This window comes from Falco peregrinus, chromosome Z (genome assembly GCF_023634155.1).
Source record: "Falco peregrinus isolate bFalPer1 chromosome Z, bFalPer1.pri, whole genome shotgun sequence".
NCBI lineage: Eukaryota > Metazoa > Chordata > Aves > Falconiformes > Falconidae > Falco > Falco peregrinus.
Window position 1 is genome coordinate 50,448,669 of NC_073739.1, and position 19,353 is coordinate 50,468,021.

Genomic DNA, 19,353 nt, shown 5'->3' on the forward strand with positions numbered 1-19,353 from the left:
CAATTTTATCCAAAGACAAGCTAATTACAAGCTTGTACAGAAAACTTTAACATTGCCGTTAACTTCTCCCGACAGCCTTTAAAGCCACAATTTCATAAAACATTTACACCCACAAGGATTAATTTATCACATTAGCAATACAAATGAGAAAATAAATGAAAGATTGTGACTTTTCAGTCAGTGAAATAAAAGGCCAGTAGGACTGCATGGAAAACATTTTTTTTCAAAGGTAAGCCTTCCAAAATTGAAATATTTCCAATATTGTCTTAGATAACTTCAGAGAGTATTGTCACAGTCCTGTTTTATTTAAGACATCAAAATAGCACCGAAAGAGATTTCATCATAAACACTCTCAACTCAGAGAATTATGCCACTTTCTACATGTACAAGGGCATGCGCATTTACATAACTGATACCAATGACTGTTGAGGCTCAAGTGTTGCATATTTAGGAATATTGTGGTACACACTACCTAACACTTAAATCATCATCTTTTAACTAATTTTAGAAGGCTTGTTTTCCTGAATGTTTACTGAAAAGAGCAACTCTAACAGGTTTAATAAGAAAACAAAACCAAACTAATTAAAAAAAAACACACAAAGGAAAAATTCTTCTCCCTGTCCCCTCAAACGTATGTGAAACTTCACTGTAAGGCAAGCTTAGAGAAACAATAGCGACAGAGATTATTTCTTTGGGTATATGTGAAGCTGTCAACTCAACAATCCACTCTTCTGACCTTTTTCACAAGCAAAGCATATGTACTGCTGCAGGCCGAAGGCAATACATACAGAGCCAAACCGTGCAAGTGTTACCTCATTAGACATATCTTCCAGCTTGTTCTGGTAAGCTGTCAAGGTACACCTCAAAGTCTCAAGGACAGAGAGGCTTGGAGGTTTATCTTTGTCCTTATAAGTGCCTGAAGGAAAATACAGAATAAAAATTAGGCCTTAAAGCCACAGAAAGAAAACTACTTGCTCTGTATGAGAAGTATTAAAATTAGAGCTACAGTGACAATACAAAACACCGAACAGCAACCTTGTTTGCCACAAGAGATGCAGTTGAATAGCCATACTTTCACAGCGAATACCACTGAAAAACATTTGTATAAAAGCTTTAATACGAGATACAGAACCATAAATTCTGGATTATATTTCTACCTAATGTATTTGGTATGCAGTCTCACATAAAATTTCTACTGTGGTCAAGTCTGTGTCATTCAGTCACAGCAGCCAACTTTAAAGCCACACAATAACACACTTTGAAAAACATGTCGCCTGAAAATTAGGTATGTTACACTTTTCCTGACATTATTTTGCTGTTGTGACTAAGCATGCATAGTATAATGTAGTACTTCATTTACTTAAAGCTTACTGAGCCAAAGATCACATGACTATCTTATGCTTGGAGAGATCTTAAAAACCTTTTAAATTCTCTTGAATTTCATTCCAAAGGAAACAATAAAAAAAATTTATTATCTGTCTGCACAGTCCTACATAACATTTAAATTATAAATCTTAAAGCTGATATATCCATCATATACACACTACACTTATTTATTAAACCTTTAGAAGGAGACTTCTGATCCAGTTGCCTTAATTAGGGACATGTGAACATGTTTGAGCATTCCAAAGCCCATAGTACAATGTGCTAAGAAAGCAAAACAACACTGTAGTGATCAAGAGGTCACAAGATGTCAGCTGATACTAAATTTCCAAGAACAAACTATTCATTTTTTTCTGCTAAGCATTTTTTTCTGTTAAGCAAAACACCAGGTTACTGACAGATTCTTTGCAGCATTATTTATATTAGTATGCAGCATTTATGAACTTAGTTTATAACAAATTAAAAGGTATTTTCTACAAGTCTTAACACATCCTATACGCAAAACCCACTTTACCAACACTAATAGCATCGTTATTCTGCAAAAGGAGTGAAAAAAACTGTAGCATTTGAAATCCAGAGAGGCTAAACAATCATAACTCCCAGCAGAACCAAATGATGATACAGGTGTTTATCACCTCTGAAAGGTCAGTGTCACTAAGCAATTTACCTAGAATAGCTCAAAGTCAAATCAGACACTAAACTCTAAGCCTTTTCTTTGGCTCTCCATAAAACTTTCTCAGCTAGAGGAGGTGCACTTACAGACTTGCAAGTTGGGGTTTTTTTAAGGATCCTATGGTTAGTATTATCTAATAAGCATGACACTCGAAGTGTTATAAAAACATGACAGATTTGTCCTGTAGGTTATACATAATGCACCAATGGTAGTCAGTGGAAAACTTACACATATGTACAAGTCAGAAAGTATTGCCAACAGCCATTCTCAAAGTTTGTTCAACTAATTAGCCTCTTCTTTCCCAACCCTTTGATAATACCAGAAAACAAATAGTACTATTCAGATTGGACACTAACTTTTCACTTTGAGTTGCCAGCCAACTGTTACTGTCAAAGTCACACCTGGTCAAACCAATGCAGGTTTGCAAGACTGCTTTCAGTAACAGGAGTAAGACCTGCTCTACAGCACGCAAGTGAATTTAAAAAGAACGCATGTCCCAGTGACAGACTTCGGCTCTCCCCTATTAGCCACTCCACTGGACATCTACTCACCACAGCTTCTAAATGTCTACAGAGTCAGCGAAAAGAAAAATCTTCTCCGTGAGACTCCAGTGCTCTTAACCAAACCTCTGAGTCCTAGAGATGTCTCAAATAGCCATGTTATCCTTAGAATCAACCTAAGAAGAATTCATAAAATCTGACCTTTTGTGAGAAGTTTAGATTTCACATTTAAGGAAGAGACTAGAAGCACCTTACTATCATTTTTATCATTTAACTACAGCTATAGTTAAGGATGCACAGGGCTCCAGTCCTTTCTGCTCAATTACAGGAGCAGCTTCTCACTACTAGGAAAATTTTGCAATAATCTTGTTGCACAGAAAAAAGTGCTATTCCTCAATACTTCTAGCCCTAGAGAAGTTGAAACTCACAATTCTTGTTCAGTTTAAAGTAATACCTATAAAGTCAATCGAGGGGTTGTCTTCCACCCCAGTTTTACAACTGTCTAAAATGTACCTTCATTCCTAAACTCCCAGCCTGCAATTCTGTCACTGAAGCATGCCTCTGAACGATCTTGATTTACATCACGTTTGCCAAAACCAGACTTTTGCCAGTAAACTTTCCATTCTGGCATTCCTTGCCTTTGCTGCATCCCTATTTTCTCAGCGGCCCCGTCCACCAACAGAAATACCAGGTACCACGTTCCTGGACTTGCTGAAAACAAGCCTATGGTTTTAATACTGGCCAAATCTTGTCTGTCTTCGTATTACTGTGCAGGAGACATGGAACATAATCCAAACAACGCTCTCATGCTGGAGAAGCCCTACTTCAGCAACATGGGGGAAAAAAACCCTTACTTGAAGCATTTGCCTGTTATCACCTACGAGTTTGGGGGAAGAATTTTGAGGAAACGACAGGTTCAACAGAAGTCTGCCAAGAGGTATAGAAGTGAGTAAACTTTTGAACTTGCTGCTTCAGACTTTCTGCTAACACCTTGCTAGGATAGAGTTAATTTTCTTCATAGTGGCTCATATGGTGCTGGGTTTCAGATTAAACCAAAACAGTACCGGTGGCCTGTGTTAAACAGTGACACTAACTCAAAGCAGGTAATATTCTTAATATTTTATACTCTGTTCACTTTATTTTCAGACTACTACAACCACAATTATTTTTTTTTTCTGAAATGAAGACAAATTTCCCTGAGCGCAAACCCTGTTGCTGAATAACTGCAAAGTATGGCAAACTGAAAAGGGACAAACTGAAATCATGCAAATTGCCCAGTAAGACTAACAATGCTGTGGAAAATTTATAAAGGTCACTTAAAAAAGACAAGTAGTGGATTTATGCCCATTATTCCTGAACATATAAAGAAAAAGATAACTTTTGAAAATACTTTGGTGTTTAATCTTAAAAATATAAAGTCTTCTCTTCTTTTTCCTGTAGATCCCAAAAATCACAGCCCAATCAGTACTTAAATGAAGGGGCTGGACCTTTAATACTGACAGATTTTTAAGGAGATGTCTCAACGACTTCAGCTGAAATGAAAAAAAAAAAAAAACAAACAAACCACACAAAATCACCCCAAGACAGACTGCCCAGCCAGCTGCGGCTCATGCAGCCCCTCATCTGCTAATTAGACTACAAAGATTTATTTAAAGATTTTTAGTTTTATTGGCACCTAGGCATTTCCATTTCAAATATGACTACATTAAACATTTTTTTGAAAACTGAAATAAATACTGTTACAGAATAAATTTACAAATACAACACGGTTAGGCAACAGCATTAAAAATTTAAGTTTCATGCTTTTCAAGCATAGTAAATAGGTAGAACAAATGTCTTGGTCAATGTCCACTTTAATATTAAAGACTCAACCCACAGCAGAGCTAAATTTGACTTTCTGCCTCAACTGAGCCTCTGCAGAGATGCTGTAGCTTAAAAAACATCTCTTTAAATCAGATCTTTCAGAGTCCACCTTAAATAAATTAATACTGAAATTATACTGTTACTGAATCCCTAATATTATAGAATCTGGTCAAAGCTATTCTCTGCGAGGTTTATCACTAGGGAGAACAGAAAACTTACTCAAAAGACAACCACTCCTCTGGAAACTGCACTTTGACAGCAGCATCCAGATCCCCCCATCCAGCTCACCCCAGAACTGCTGAAGCCCCTCTGGGCATGTGGAACTTTGCAAGATTGAGAAAAGCATATAGTTTTGAAGAGCTTTTCAGTCTGACATATCTACAGTAAATCTAAGGTATTAACCACAGGAATTACATTCATAATTACAGAATAAAACTGACAGCAGTTCCTAAATAAAAAAAAAATACAATCATATAGCCCATGTGAGGAAATCAATGCATCACCGATTCAAGGCTAGGCTTTTAAGGACAACAGAAATATCAAGGAGTTCCTTTATGCAATTTTAACAGTACTGGGTCCTCCAAAAAAAAAAAAATCTCCTTTTGTGAAGACACAAAGAGAAAATATCTTCATTTAAAGATGTATACAACCCATTTTTGTCTACTGTTGCTAAGTGCAGGAACATATCATTACAACTCACATAAAATAAACCCATTTGTTATTAAAGCAACATTTTGCCTGTCTTCTTCCAGTTTACTTGCACTATAAGTTGGGTGCATTTGTTGTCTAGTATATGATTTTCTAACAGCAATTACATAGAGAAGACCTTTTAAAATCTTTATTTAAAACTATCTATAAAAGCATACTATTTTCACTTTTTAAAAAATTACTAGCTTTAACATTAAAGTTCACTTTGTTTATGTTAGTCACCATTTCAAATGTTTAAGCAGGCAGCCGTATGTTGAGTTTGATACAATAATTACATATAAAGCTAGGCAGCAGAGTGACAACCATTGACTTGCGATTAATTTTAGAGAAAACAGAAAAATATTTGTTCTGTATTAGATCAAATGAATGCAATGTAGTACTACTCCACAATCAACAGTAAAATGTATTGTGTTACATCATGTGTCCTACACAACCTTTTTGAATATATGACCTTTAAGTTGCTGAAGGTTGCTTCAGAATTTGGCTCAGTTCAGGCAAAACATCTGTTCCCTTTGCAGGTATACTGTAAGGACTTTTTTCTCAGTTGGATTTAGAGCACAGCAAGTGAGCCCTTTTCTGACCGATCATATACACCCCAGCATTTGTAAATCAAGCTCTGGGCTGACAACAGCAGGTCCACATTCCGTCACCCTTTCTCAGCTAGCAAGGCCATTTGACTGCTGTGAGAACTGCTCTTATCATGTCATCAAATCAAAGCATGTTGAGAAGGGGGAATGCAAGAGGCATCTGCAGAATTCCCACAATGTAGTGACTTTGGAACATTGACAGATGCATCTGTCATTTTATACCTTCAACTAACCTGCTGTCCGCTGGCCTGACATGGCAAAGCTGTCCAAGAGTAACTCCAGTTCTCTCATGTTGTTTTCATACGTCTCTGTTAGAAAGACCTGGTGTTTCTTGGCCTTTATTTCACAGGAGATACAAACAAGACAAGAGGGGGAAAAAAGAAACCCATTAAAACAGTAAACAGAAGAAATACAGATCACAACATTATTTTTGTTTCCCTTTAAATTTAAATTCCTGCTGTATTTCTTATTATTCCTTTTCTTGAGCCAAGAGACCTAACATGACATCACAAATAAGTAACACAGAACCTTGAAACACACTTAAAATAGAACTAAAGGCTTCAAGTAGTCAAAAGAAAAAGAAAAAAATGGCTGTACTAAAACCTAGTCTTGATCTTCTTCTGCTTTAAAAATATCTCAATAAATATTAACTAACTGCTGCCTATCTATGCAAGCAATGCAATCTATTGTTACACCCTACAAGGGCATCCAGAAAGACACCAAACTACTGGCAGACAGGCTAAAAATTCATGATTTGGCACTCAGTCAAATCCCACACCTATTCTCATTGCAAACCTGCCTTCTTTAATTCTTAGTATCTTCCATGCTTGATAGTGATTTCTTCAGTGTCAAAAACTCCTCCTTAAGCATGGAATATAAAGCAGCAAAGTCCTTCAGTTCCTATCACTGAATTTTCTTAAAATAAAGCTGTCCACTAAGTGTAGCCTATTGTTCAAACCAAGACAATGGCTTTATTAAATAAATCATTTAAATCTATTAATTTTAAAAAATATTTATGGCTGAAAGATATTACAGCAGATTTTTTAATCACTGCAATAGAAAGACTATATCAAATCATTCCTTCAATTTATATCTGATATTAAAACTTGTAATTTTCGAAGACATGAATCCATAACCCCAGACAAGAGCAAGGTCCTCTTAAACATATCTAGTTCTGACTTATCAAAGAAATGTACAATTTTAGCAGCTGTCAAAAAAGTAGTAACATCTCAGTAGTTCAGAAAACAAACAAAACAAAAAAGCCCCACCAAACAAAACCCCCTAATAGCCCCTCCCCCGCAAATAAGAGGAAACTATTTAAGTAACTTCACAATTTTCTTATGACAAAGGTGATGCTCAAAGATGCCTTATTACTGATAATCACTTGCATTTTTAATCTAAAATTCTACTACCTATGAATTTCCGTTTCTACTTGGTGATGGAAGATTACCTTTTTGTATTGAGAAAAATCCTACCGTTTTCTATCATTTCTATGAATTATTGGTTTGGTTATGCTTCACTGCATGTGTAAGGATCCAGTCAATTTCTCAAGCGTGGGAAATATCTTTCCCAGGAAAACTGCTACATACTGGTAGCACATAACTGTCAGACTAAAAAACCAAGAAATGCATTTAATTCTCTGCAGTGTTCTTCAGTATTCAGTTTAAATATTTTATAAATTTGCTTTACTCTTTCAATTTTAATTATATGTACTGTATATCAACTAATATATTATTCATATGTGTATTTCAATGTTAGGTCCCTTGTAGCATTTACACGCCTCTCCTTGTGTGAGAGTTTGTACTGCACTTCATAAAGAATTTCCAAACCACATCTATATATTCAAAAATAACTAAGTTTAATTCTTACTCTATAAAATTATCTATATAAATAGAGCTTGTAATTGCTGAGCTCCAGTAAAAATATTTTATGAGATGCAAACACATTAAAATAATTTAGTCCCATGTACTGATATCATCTCAAAGACCTCACATACTACAAATAATAAAACACAACAGTATGATCAGTATCACAATGAAATAAATACTCTTTTTAAATAAACTGCTCCAGCATAGACAAGGTAAGACTAAATCTTCCCAGAAGAATCTGTTCCCATGGAAGACAAATGTGAGATTTTTTTTCAATCTCCTCATCCAATTTTTTTCATTTGGTTTAGTTAATTTACCATAATTTAGTCAGTATATTGCAATCTATTCAGCTTTCACCACTCCTGTGCTTTATTTGCTAACTGCATCTACACTCCCTGAACCAGTTTCAGTCTCTCTTTTAACAGCAATAAAGATCAAAAGAAAACCCCTTGGAATAGCCAGTTTCCCTACAGTTCAGCTGTGAAGTGTGTCTTTCCTTTCTAACTCTCATTTTCAATCACTGTCCCCTTTGTCAGAAATTGAAGAAAAATACAGTAAAGCAAACTGCTGGAAATCCAGGCACAGTTTAAGAGTCCAAAAGGGTCTGAACATACCGATCTAACTTCTCACCTCTCACTGACTGGTAACTATTAAGAAAGTGCAGAGTCATAAAGTCATGGAGTAATTTAAGCCGACAGGATCTCTGGAGGTCATCTGGTCCCACTTCCCACTCAAAGCAAGGCCATGCTTGAAGTCAGATTAGGATGCTCAGAGCCCTGTTCAGTCAAGTTTTGAGTATCCTCAAGGATGGCGTTTCAACAAGCCCTTCAGGCAACCTGCTCCAATATATCACAATTCTCACAGTGAAGTTTTTCTCCTCTTACAGGTAATTAGAATTTCCCTTTCTAAAATTTCTTTTTGTCTCATACTTTCGCTGCACAGTTCTAAGGAGAGTGTAGCTCTGTCTTCTCCATAAGTATGCATCTGAGAGTTCATGGCAGTAGGTATAACTCCCTTATTTTTCTTTTCTTCAGACTGAACAATCACAGCAAGTATATGTAACTCTTTAGTTTGAAAAGCATAATGGAGTCCACAAGCACAGAAGCCAAACATAATCAACTGCAGCTGCTAAAAGTTATCTTCTGCCAGATCCAGCTATTCCAGGAGATGAGAGTACTTCCCTCACAGCAAGTCCATCCATCATAATATATGTGTTAGAGGATGCCATTCCTGTACAGCTACTTGAAAGGTACTCGTATGAGTGTTCCTAGATTACTTCAAAAGGGAAATCAAGTGACAAAGTGCTAAAGCCTTTACTTAAACAGAGTTTGATTCCCAGACCACATTCATAGAAACAGGTGAAAGAACACTTGTAAAGTAAATCTTCTGCTGACTTTGCTTGACTTCCGGCACATCTGGGTGGACCATTCTTGACCTTGGAGGTGATCCTTGAAAACTACCTTGAGTATCAATGGCAGCAGGAGGCCTGTATGGATGCACAAGGAGCTCCTGATGAAATTCAAATATTAATAGGGAGCATAAATGAGGAAGCAGGCATAGGTGACCTGGAAGAAATACAGATGCTGTCCAAGCATGGAGGGATATACTTAGGAAAGCCAAAATCCACCTTAAGTTGAATCTGGCAAGAGACCTGAAGGGGAACATGAAAGGCTTCCTGAAGTACATCACCAGCAAAAGGAAAACTAGGGAAAATGTGGACCCGCTGCTGAATGAGGCAGGGCATCTGGTGACTAATATGCAGAAAAAGCCTTCTCAATGACTTTTTCACCTTGGTCTTTAGTGGTAGGAACCTGCCTTCAGGAACTGCAGGTCCCTGGGATCAATGGCAAAGTCTCACTATGAAGTTTGTAAATTGTAGCATACACAATGCTTCCCCAAGTCACACTTCATATCCTTAAGAAGGCTCCTGTTATCACAAAACATCCCTTGAGGACAGAAGAATTTTTGGTAGAAAAGTGTGTTTGGCAACATGTTTACTTAACTATCAATTTTACAACAGAATCACAGTTTTAAACAAATTAAATAGAAGCCAAGTATTTTTCATTGCAAGTACTGTAGACTGCAGCAAGGAGAAAAATCTTTTTTCCAAATGCTTTTTATCCTTATCTGTAAGGATAACCAGAATTATTAAGAAAGCCTACTACTGGCAAAAATTACTCTATCCACTGTCAGAATTATGCTAATCTTCCACAAGTAGGGTATCTGCATTTAGCTGGACAATTCCCTACTTCCCTGGCTGCACAGATATTTTCCTTAAGTACCAGTGCTCAATTTTCGTACCATTCCATCACCTGTTCCAGGACAAAAATGAAGTTCCATTCATTTTTCAGCATTTTCCAAAAGTCACTATTGAATGAAATAAATGCAAACTCTATGTACACTTCTAGAGTAGCCCACATGACTTGATGCTGCACACATGCATCTGCATTTCAAGTTCAGTAACACTGGAGGAGGGGGAAGATGGGTGGAACAGAAAAACAAACCGTAGGCAGTTCAAGGCCTTTTCAAAATTAACTTATCAAAACCTTACTAGTATTATGCAGGGAACTGAGGGGTGCAGTCCTGGAACAAACTTGTCATTATTCCAAAAGGAATTTTCTCTACTTTGTTCACAGTTAGAGGGATTTTCCTCTGTGGCTCTCTTGCCCATGGACTAATTCATCCACTCAGTCTGCAGTACAAATCCCACCTGGTGATGGCAGAGCAAGTGCCAAAGCCAGAACTATCCACAAAGCCACGAAAAAGCAGTGTATGTTCAGACACTCCTTGACAAGCATTTGGGTAAATTATTTACAAAAGCATCACAATGTTTACCAGGCTGACCTTGGGGGAACCAAATCATAGCATTTATAGAAACAGGCTCCAAACAACTACTCCACAGTTAAAAAAAATTTGTTTTACTTGAGTTCTGCATAGCAGAATAGTGGCACAAATTTTAAACAACCAAGCATAAACTGCAGTATAAAAAAATGAAACCCTCACTGACAATCGCCGTCCTCAGGCTACTATTTATTTTTGCTCAAGTATCTAACTATTGAATACTTAATAGTGTTTTCTTATTTTCTTACATTAGCTAGAACTTCCCAAAGTCTACAGAGGGGATCTTTAGAAAATGTCTAACCATGTGTAAATTAAATACAATTTCTCAACAATTTTAGTGTCTCAGTTTTAATTACCTGAAATAAAATTAATCAAAATGCTCAAGTTTAATATGGAACTATTCCAGTCCCTTAAAGACAGATCTGTAACAACCTTTTGGTGGGAGATAAAGTTATGAAGTATCTCTGGTTTTTGAAGTTTGGGGCTTTTTAAGTCAAGAGAAAATTTTTCAAGAACTGGCAACTTCAAAAGCATTTTTTAAATTCTTGTCTTCAACCACTGGGACATCACAGCTTGAGTGACCTCTCCGCTTCCAGAATAAATTACAAAATTGGTTTCTCTGTAGATCATTTAAACATATGTTTCAGACTGACTGGTCTTCTTAAATCAGGACAATAACAGAAGTAGCATGTGGGTAAGAACACTCCATCCCTGAGTTAAGGCAAGCAAATCAAGGTAAGATAACATTTAAAAATCATTAGTACAAAACTAATGAAGACTGCATCTTGGATTTTTTGAATTCAAAGAAAAATCTCTCTTCACAATAAATCATCTAGATGATTTTAACATCTTTGCCACTGAGTACCAGATTCTACTCCACAGAATTTGTAAAACAGAATGATAATCTTCAAGGTGTTTCATTGTCTGTTCAGTCAAGACTCAAGACACTTCTTTTAGAGAACAACAGTTAATGCCTGTGTCCAGGAACTAGATTCTTGACAGTTCTGTTCAGACTTTCAGCTTACAAAAACCTACAAGGCTATTACAGACAACCAAGATGTATACAGCACATGACTGCACGCACAGCTGTAAAAGATTTATATGCCACACAGAAAAAGACAGGCTCTGGGTGTAATTTACTACACTACTTGTACACTAATTATGCTACCTCTGATAGTATCTATACAAAGGGGAGGAAATGAACACACAGTTCTTCCAAATTAAAAGGATTTATACTGAAATACCTATTTTTAATGACCTCAGTTTCCTAACATGCATTCTGGTGAACAGGTAAATTCCCCAAATTTCAAAATACAGTTCTCATAAAGGTTCAAAATCTCCTGCTTGTCTGGTACTAAGAATTAAAGACCATTCACTACTAGGTGACAAAACCTTAAATATCCTAAGTAACTTTTACAACTGTAAAACTGTAAGAAGACACTTCTTATTCTTTCCATGGGGCAGGAATACAGCTGGGGCTGTTTCAATGTAAAATAAGTTCTGAATCATAACGGCCATTCTTCCAAATTCCTATTCTTCAAACTAAACATTTCTAAAAACCCAAGCTGGAAATAATGACAAGCTTGAGACTAACTTCCTCAGAAAAACATAATGGAAATCTTGAGAACCTGCTCATGCTGAATGTTCATAAGCAATTTTGTTTGATACCAACAGATCCTATCACATTTGATCCAAGCAAATTTCTGGCAAACTTCTGCTACATGCTGATATTTAAAATTAAAAGCAACCTAACTACTTTACCATACATTCAACTGAGCCATTTAAAGAAAAAAAAAAAAAGTTTTCATGTAGTTTCCAAAGAATGTATTTTTTTCCTGCATAAGTCTGCTTCTCTAAAAACAATTATTTGGGTTTATTTCCCAAGTATTTTAGAAACAAAAACATTAACTGGTATTATAGCAGTACAGTGAGAAACCAATATAAGATTATCAGACTGGAGTGGAAAGGACACACTCAGAATGCCTAATAATACTATAAAATATAAGAAAGTAATGAATAGATCAAAAAAGCACAGGAGGGGGAAATGAAGGGAAGAGCACACACTGGCAATTTCACACAACTTTAGTACGGGTATAGGGAAGCCTAATAACAGTATATGAAATGTTATCAACACTTAGCTTCTGCTAGAGCCTTCTGTTTTTTCATTTTGGGAAGAAAAATAACTAAAAGCTGTCCAGACTGAGTAAACAAGACCACACACAGGCGTTCCTGTTTCCCAAACAAATACAAAAATCTTCAGGAAAAACACAAAGCCATCCAAGGTGATAAAAATCTAATCCCACAGGGGACCACTAATACAACTCCTCAGAAAATGAGTATTTTTATTACTTGTTCAAGACAGTCTTGTGGTTTGAAATTGTTCCAATAAAACAATTAAAATAACCAGCTCTGTGAATAAGACAGTTCTTCTAACTGAGACAATTTATTCTGCTTTTTACTTTTCAGTAACGTAATGTTCATTTTGAGTACACCATTTAATGCTGTTGCCCTCACCAGAAACCTTGATCATGCACAGAATTTTGTCCCGAATTCTTGTCAGGTATAACATACATTTCATTAAGGAACACAAAATGAAATCTCATATCACAGTGATGGCTAGCAAGTGCTCTACGTTCCTGGTAGAAATTTTTCAGCTTGGAATTGTATTTTGTATTTATACATAGCAATCATTATTGACTGTAGTTAGGGGAGACAGTTGCTTTTGTCTCTTCATATTCCTTTTGTGACTGATGACTTTTTCAGGTTAACTAGGCCAGTAAACGCCTTTTAACACATTAATACTTGCATGGAAGAAACTGTTATTCTCCCAGAAGGGGGGGGGGGGGTGTGTGTATTGAATTTTTCTTCCATTTATTAGTTACCAATATGTCTGGGAAGTGGGTAACACTAAGACAATGTATGGAATAACTCCAACTAACAGAAGACACCAGGAAGTCTGAAGATCCTCTGATGCTGGTCCCTGCTCCTGCTCACTGATTAGCACAATGCCTATAAGCAGCAGGGAATACACCGTATTTACCTTTCATATTCAGAGCTCCAGGAGAGAGAAAGAGGAGAAATTTGCAAGACAGCATCCAAAAGGTTTATACTGATGAAGTACAGAAATACTGTATATGCCGCTACACAATGTAAGGAGAGATGGTTTTCAAGATATCCTAAGATCTTTGCCTTGTCCCTGATGCTATGGAACAGGATGGCAAAATTGTTATTCAAATTTGAGGTGGGCAGAGACAGTGGGAAAGCCCCAACTGGTCACATAAACTGGAAAAAAAGATCAGAAAATAATCCACTAAACACATCCAACATGGCAAATCCATGCCAAAAAAAAAAACAACCCTCTGCTTTGTCACCTTCAAACAAGCAATTTTCAACCAATTTTTAGTCAAATGCCCACACTAAAACCAATATGTTATGTGAAATATAAATAAACAAGCCTAAATGGTAGCTAGTAACACTTGGAGAAGAAAAAAACTTGGGTAAAAAGACAGAATATTCTCTACAAGGAATCATAATTCATATCTACAAACTGTCATCTTTACTAGGAATGCAAACACAAGTTACTCTTTACTCATACCCCATACTTTTACAAAAATTGTTTTCCGCAAATAATCTTCAGTTAAATACATGGTGTACCACTTTAAATGCATTTTCAAATTAGCTTCTCCAGCATATTAGCTATATTTATGCGTTTTACATGACAAAGTAGGAAGTTTGAGCAACACAATGGCAGAGTTCTTCCACAGTTCAACACAGCAAATGCAGATTATGTTCACAGTATGTTTAAAAAACACTAACAATGAGTGCCACAGGCCTTTTGTCTTACCACTGCAAGTTCCTCCTGTAATTCTCTGTAGGTTTTTTCATTATTCTCTAGTCTCTCAGAAAGGTCTTTAATTACCCTCTTCTTTTCATCAATCTTCTGATTCATTTGCTGGTTTGTGGAGAAACACTCTCTTTCTAATCTGGAAAGTTTCAGCATTAGAGAATTTTCATCAAAAATGTAGTCAATTATACTATATAATTTTAAAGATGATAATAAATGGATATGGCACATATGTTAGTACATCATATGGCTCCTAAAATGGCAATTTTTTTTTTAACTGAAGGAAGTCATATATTCTAAGAACGAAGTTTCAAGAAGTGGCTACGCTCTTTTCAGTTACCAATGCTTGTATTAGGTTTCCAGTCATAAATTCATTTGCCCATTGGGATATGGCCTCCAAGTTACATATAATAAACAGAATTAATCACATTTTAATTAATAGTTAATTAAATCTTCATAAAGATTATGTCACATCTTGCATAATCGACCCTGATTTCACATACAAAGTTTGCTCCTAAAATTTTCACATACCTGTCTATACTGTACTCAGAATGGCATGACTTCAAATTTTCCCACCAGCAGACTGTTCCCAAAATTTCAAACACTTTTTGTACTCTTATCAGTTCTCCTGGTACTCAGGAAAACAGATGCATAAAGAGCCTGGCACGGATAAAAAGGCAACTCATGAGAAAGCTACAAGGCCAAACAGCAGCATATAGGAGACAGAAGCAGGGACAGGAATCCAAGGAAGAATTTAGAAAGACTGCCTGAGTATGTACACATGGTGTCAAGAAACCCAAAAATTCACGTAGAACTGATGTTTGCAAAGGATGACAAAGACATTGCAAACAGATCTTACCACTACATTAAGGTAAGAAAGAAAATACCAACCTGCTTCTACACAGACTAGGCAATTTATCAATAGTAGACACAGAGAAGGTCACTGCACTCAATGCCTTTTTTGCCACAGCCTTCCTGGACAAGGTCACCCAAACCTCTGCAATCAGGAGAAGTGCTCAAAGAGGAGAACAGCTGCTAGCAGTAGGAGAGGATTGAGTCCAGGATTACTTGGAAGAAGTCAACCCATAGAAATTGAAGATGCCAGCTCACCTGCACTCAAAGGTTCTGACAAAACTGGCCAATGTCACAGCCAGGCTGCTCATTATCATCTTTAAAAGGTCACAGAGACTGGGGGAGGTCCCTGGCAAATGGAGAAAGGCAAATTTCACCCTTATATTCAGAAAAGGGCAAAAGAACAAGCTAAGGAACTACAGACCAGTTAGCTTCACCTCAGTCCCAAGAAGGTCATGGAGCAAGCCCTCTTGGAACAAATTTCTGGGCTTATGAAAGAAAAAAAAAAAGATATTTGGAACAGTCAGTGAGAATTTACCAAGGCTAAATCATGTTTAGCCAACCCAGTTATATTCCATGACAAAATGACCAGATCTGTGGACAAAAGGAGAACAATGAGACTAAATATAACAGCTTTATCAAGACTTCTGGCACTGTCTCACACAGTATTTTTATAGCCACGTTTTCAGACTAGATGTGAACTACAACACTGATAAAAACAGTTTGATGGTAAAGCTCTGACGGTGGTGGCTGATATCAATTACAATGCTCCAGGAGTCTGTATGAGAACCTGTTTAACATCTTTATCCATCACCTGGATTAGTCCAAGAGTGCAGTCTCACCAAATCTGCAGATAACAGTGAACTGGGTCAGGGTAGGTTACAACACTACACAGTTGATATACTTAAGAGAAAGGTGGCCATTCCCTACAACTTAGAGAGGAAGAACAGGCCAGCATGAACCTTCTGAGATTCAACAAGAACATATGCAAAGATCTAAACTTAGGAAGCAATAGCCCCCTGAAGCAATGTGGCTGGTAACTGGCTGGGAAGCAGCCATGCTCAAAAAGAACCTGATAATCTTGTCAGACAGCAAACTAGCCATAAAGCAGTAGCATGGCATATAAGTAGACATAGGTAACAGCATCCTGGGCTCTATTACTAGTAGCATAGCCAGAAGATCAAGGGAAGTGATTAACCACCTTTTATTTGACACTCATTAAAACACATCTAGGATAATGACCACTTTTAAGCACACACCTTCCCTGTAACACAGGAAAAAAGGTGGAATGAAGTTGCAGTGGGTCACCAACATGGCTGGGGTCTGAAGTACGTACAAGAACTGAGGGAACTTGGTACGTTCAGGCTGGAGAAGAGATAACTACAGGGTGTATAACAGGCCCCCCAGCATCTAAATGGAGGTTATCAAGAAGATACAGCCAGTCACTTTAAAGCAACACATGGCTAGAGGACAAGACACAACAGCCACAAATCAAATCCAAAGAGATTCAGATAAGGAGAATCTTTCCACCTTAATGAGAGTCAAACAATGGAACAATGGTTCCTGAATATGTTCTGCCATCTCTGTTCTTGGAGTTTTCAAGACCTAACTGTATGAAGCCCTGAGCAACCTGATCTCATACCTGATCCTGCAATCTATAGATCTCCTGCAATCGCTTTCAACCTGAACTGTTCTTTGATGTAACTCTTAGCAGCGTGAACATCCATCCAGGTGTCTTTTTTTTTTTTTGTCTTCTCCTATCGCTGTCTCACTAGAATTTAAAACAATGCAAAGGCCTCAAAGTTCTTCCAACTTTGAAACTTTTGAATCAGTATTGTCACTTTCTGACTTTGACTTCTTTCTTATAGGTCAATGTACCTTTTTAGCTGAAGGACTACTTCAGCAGTCCTCCAAATACCTATGTGCTTCTGCATCAGCCTGCCTGGTATTTTTTCTTTTAGCTGTAGATGGTTACTTATTCTTACGGAAAGAACTTGCCTGTTTCATCCTCCAAAGTAGCTTCTACTCCCACAGCTTTCAGAAATACAGCAAAAGCAGTTCCAATTTATTCTATGTCATGCTCTCACTCTTCAAGAAAAGTAAATTCACATGGAGACCCAAATCCCATGTTGCTTCCAATTTACATAGTGATACTGGATTCAGAGCTAATTAATAAATTATGCAACCCAGAAAAGCCTGTTTACTTGGTTTCAGTTATGAAAGCCATCTTTTCCTGAGAAAATAAATTCTAACAGGTTTGTATATCTTCCCACTTTGGTATCATGCACCCTACATCAAGTCCAGCAAAAAAGATATACAAGTGTTCTAGTGCAACAAATGAAAGTCTCCAAAACTTTCCAAAGACTAAGGCTTAAAGACAAACTCATGGGACTCTTTCAGAAAAAGGGAAAATTTGTTAGGATGCCAAACCATGGCTTAAAAGAAAAAGCCATGCTCTTGACATAGTCTGGAGTTGAAGGACCACAGCCTTCAAAAGTAAGTAGATCAAAGGCTTTTGTATTCTCTCTGAAAGGCTCTGGTGAAAGCAATCACTGATATTCACCAGTGTTACTGATACTTGTATACTTAAAAGAATAAAAAAGGCACGGGAAACAGATCAGGCAGTACATGCCCACCCCATGTAATTACCTCAAGGGAACCAGGTATTTTGACATCAATCTGAGATAAAGCTTGACCTTCACTACCTATCTTCATAGAACTCCGGAAGTTTAGGTGACTGGACTAAAAAAATTGTAAGGATAAGCTGTTTCTTCAAGCTCTATTAACAAAATCATCTGTTTAACTGTGTTAACTTTCATGCCAAAGTTTGCATTCTCTGATATCACAGAAAATAATCTGTTTTTTGAAAACTCAGTTGGCAAAAGCTACTAGGAGTAATTGCCTGTATCGACAGACAACTGCATGTAGTGAAAGACACTGTTTGGGTGTTAGGCAAAGTTTATTATGATATCCAATTAACAAACAGAACAGGTGCTTTAAGTAGGCACAAATTCTTCTCCATACAAAATGAAAACCAAAATAGGGCAAATCTGCTTTCCTGGGAAAGAAGTCTTGAACAGAATTATCCAGTTCAGAGGAAAAGAGGAAGGCTGTTTATGGTTCTTGTCGTATTTTAGTAACACAAGTACTTACTTCTCTGTAAGCACCAGTATCAAAGTTCCTAATGCAACTAGTACCATAACTATAAGAACTGTATTTCCAGGTGTTTGCCAAAACAAATACATATATTCAGGTATTTCCTACAGCAATTCCAGACAAAGAAATACAGTATCTGAAAAACAAATTTTCTTTTTGAGAATAAGTTCTCGCAGTCCCTATCTATCTTAGCAAATAAAATAATGCAATTCTTCCCATTTTTCCAAAATGTAATTTTCACAGACCAGAACTACCCTAAACACAAAAAACTTCACTTCTCAAAAAAAGTTTCATGCGTCTAGATAAAAGATCCTCACAAAGAATAATACACTACTGAATGCAGCAATGTCATTCGATATTTAACCATTATCCTTATGCTGGGTTGAATAATCTAATATAGAAAAGTATCTTCCAGAGTCTCTCGAATACTTAGTTGGGAAATTACTACTTACAGATTTTCACAATTTTAAACTAACATTACTAATTTAAAATTTAAGAAGTTAACCTTGTGGTAAAACTTGTAAAGTTCTAATGGTCTGGATGTTTAAGGTATAATTAAAAATGCTCCTAATAAGCTTACATTTTATCTCACAATTCATCTCTTGATTCTCAGAACATATTCATACTAATAATAGAATCATTCAGGCCTTAAAGACTCAAATGTCTGTCACTAACTTAGTGGAGTGTAATTTGCAATTTCTAAGTGTTTAGAAAAAAATACAGAGTTGTTGAGAGAGTACTCATGTTCACCACCTAAAGGGATAGTGGGGCTCTCCACATGATAACAACTGATCAGCACCACTCCATGTGCAGGCAGTACTCCATTTAAGGCTACTTCTTGAGACAAAAGGTCTTTGCTCACCTGAGAAATATAATTCAGAATTAAATGCTGTGAAAAACTGTTAAGGAAATTTAAATGCACACGCATACCACTTTGGGAGACTGGGATCTAGCATGGTGAAATCAACCAACCAGAACTGTTCTTAAAAATGTAGATGCAGTACTGATATTTTATGAACTTTCTGTGGGGACAAAAGGAATCTTCATGAGAGGAACTTGAACTGAAAACTATTACTGG

General features: G+C 36.7%; 1 protein-coding gene across 1 annotated transcript in view; it reads right to left on the minus strand.

Moving 5' to 3' along the window:
• CCDC171 (coiled-coil domain containing 171) overlaps positions 1 to 19,353 on the minus strand; it is a 149,081-nt gene that overhangs the window by 98,235 nt on the left and 31,493 nt on the right. Inside the window, 3 exon segments of the mRNA XM_055790981.1 lie at positions 813 to 916; positions 5,948 to 6,050; positions 14,268 to 14,406. Coding sequence (XP_055646956.1) covers positions 813 to 916; positions 5,948 to 6,050; positions 14,268 to 14,406 — 346 coding nt within the window.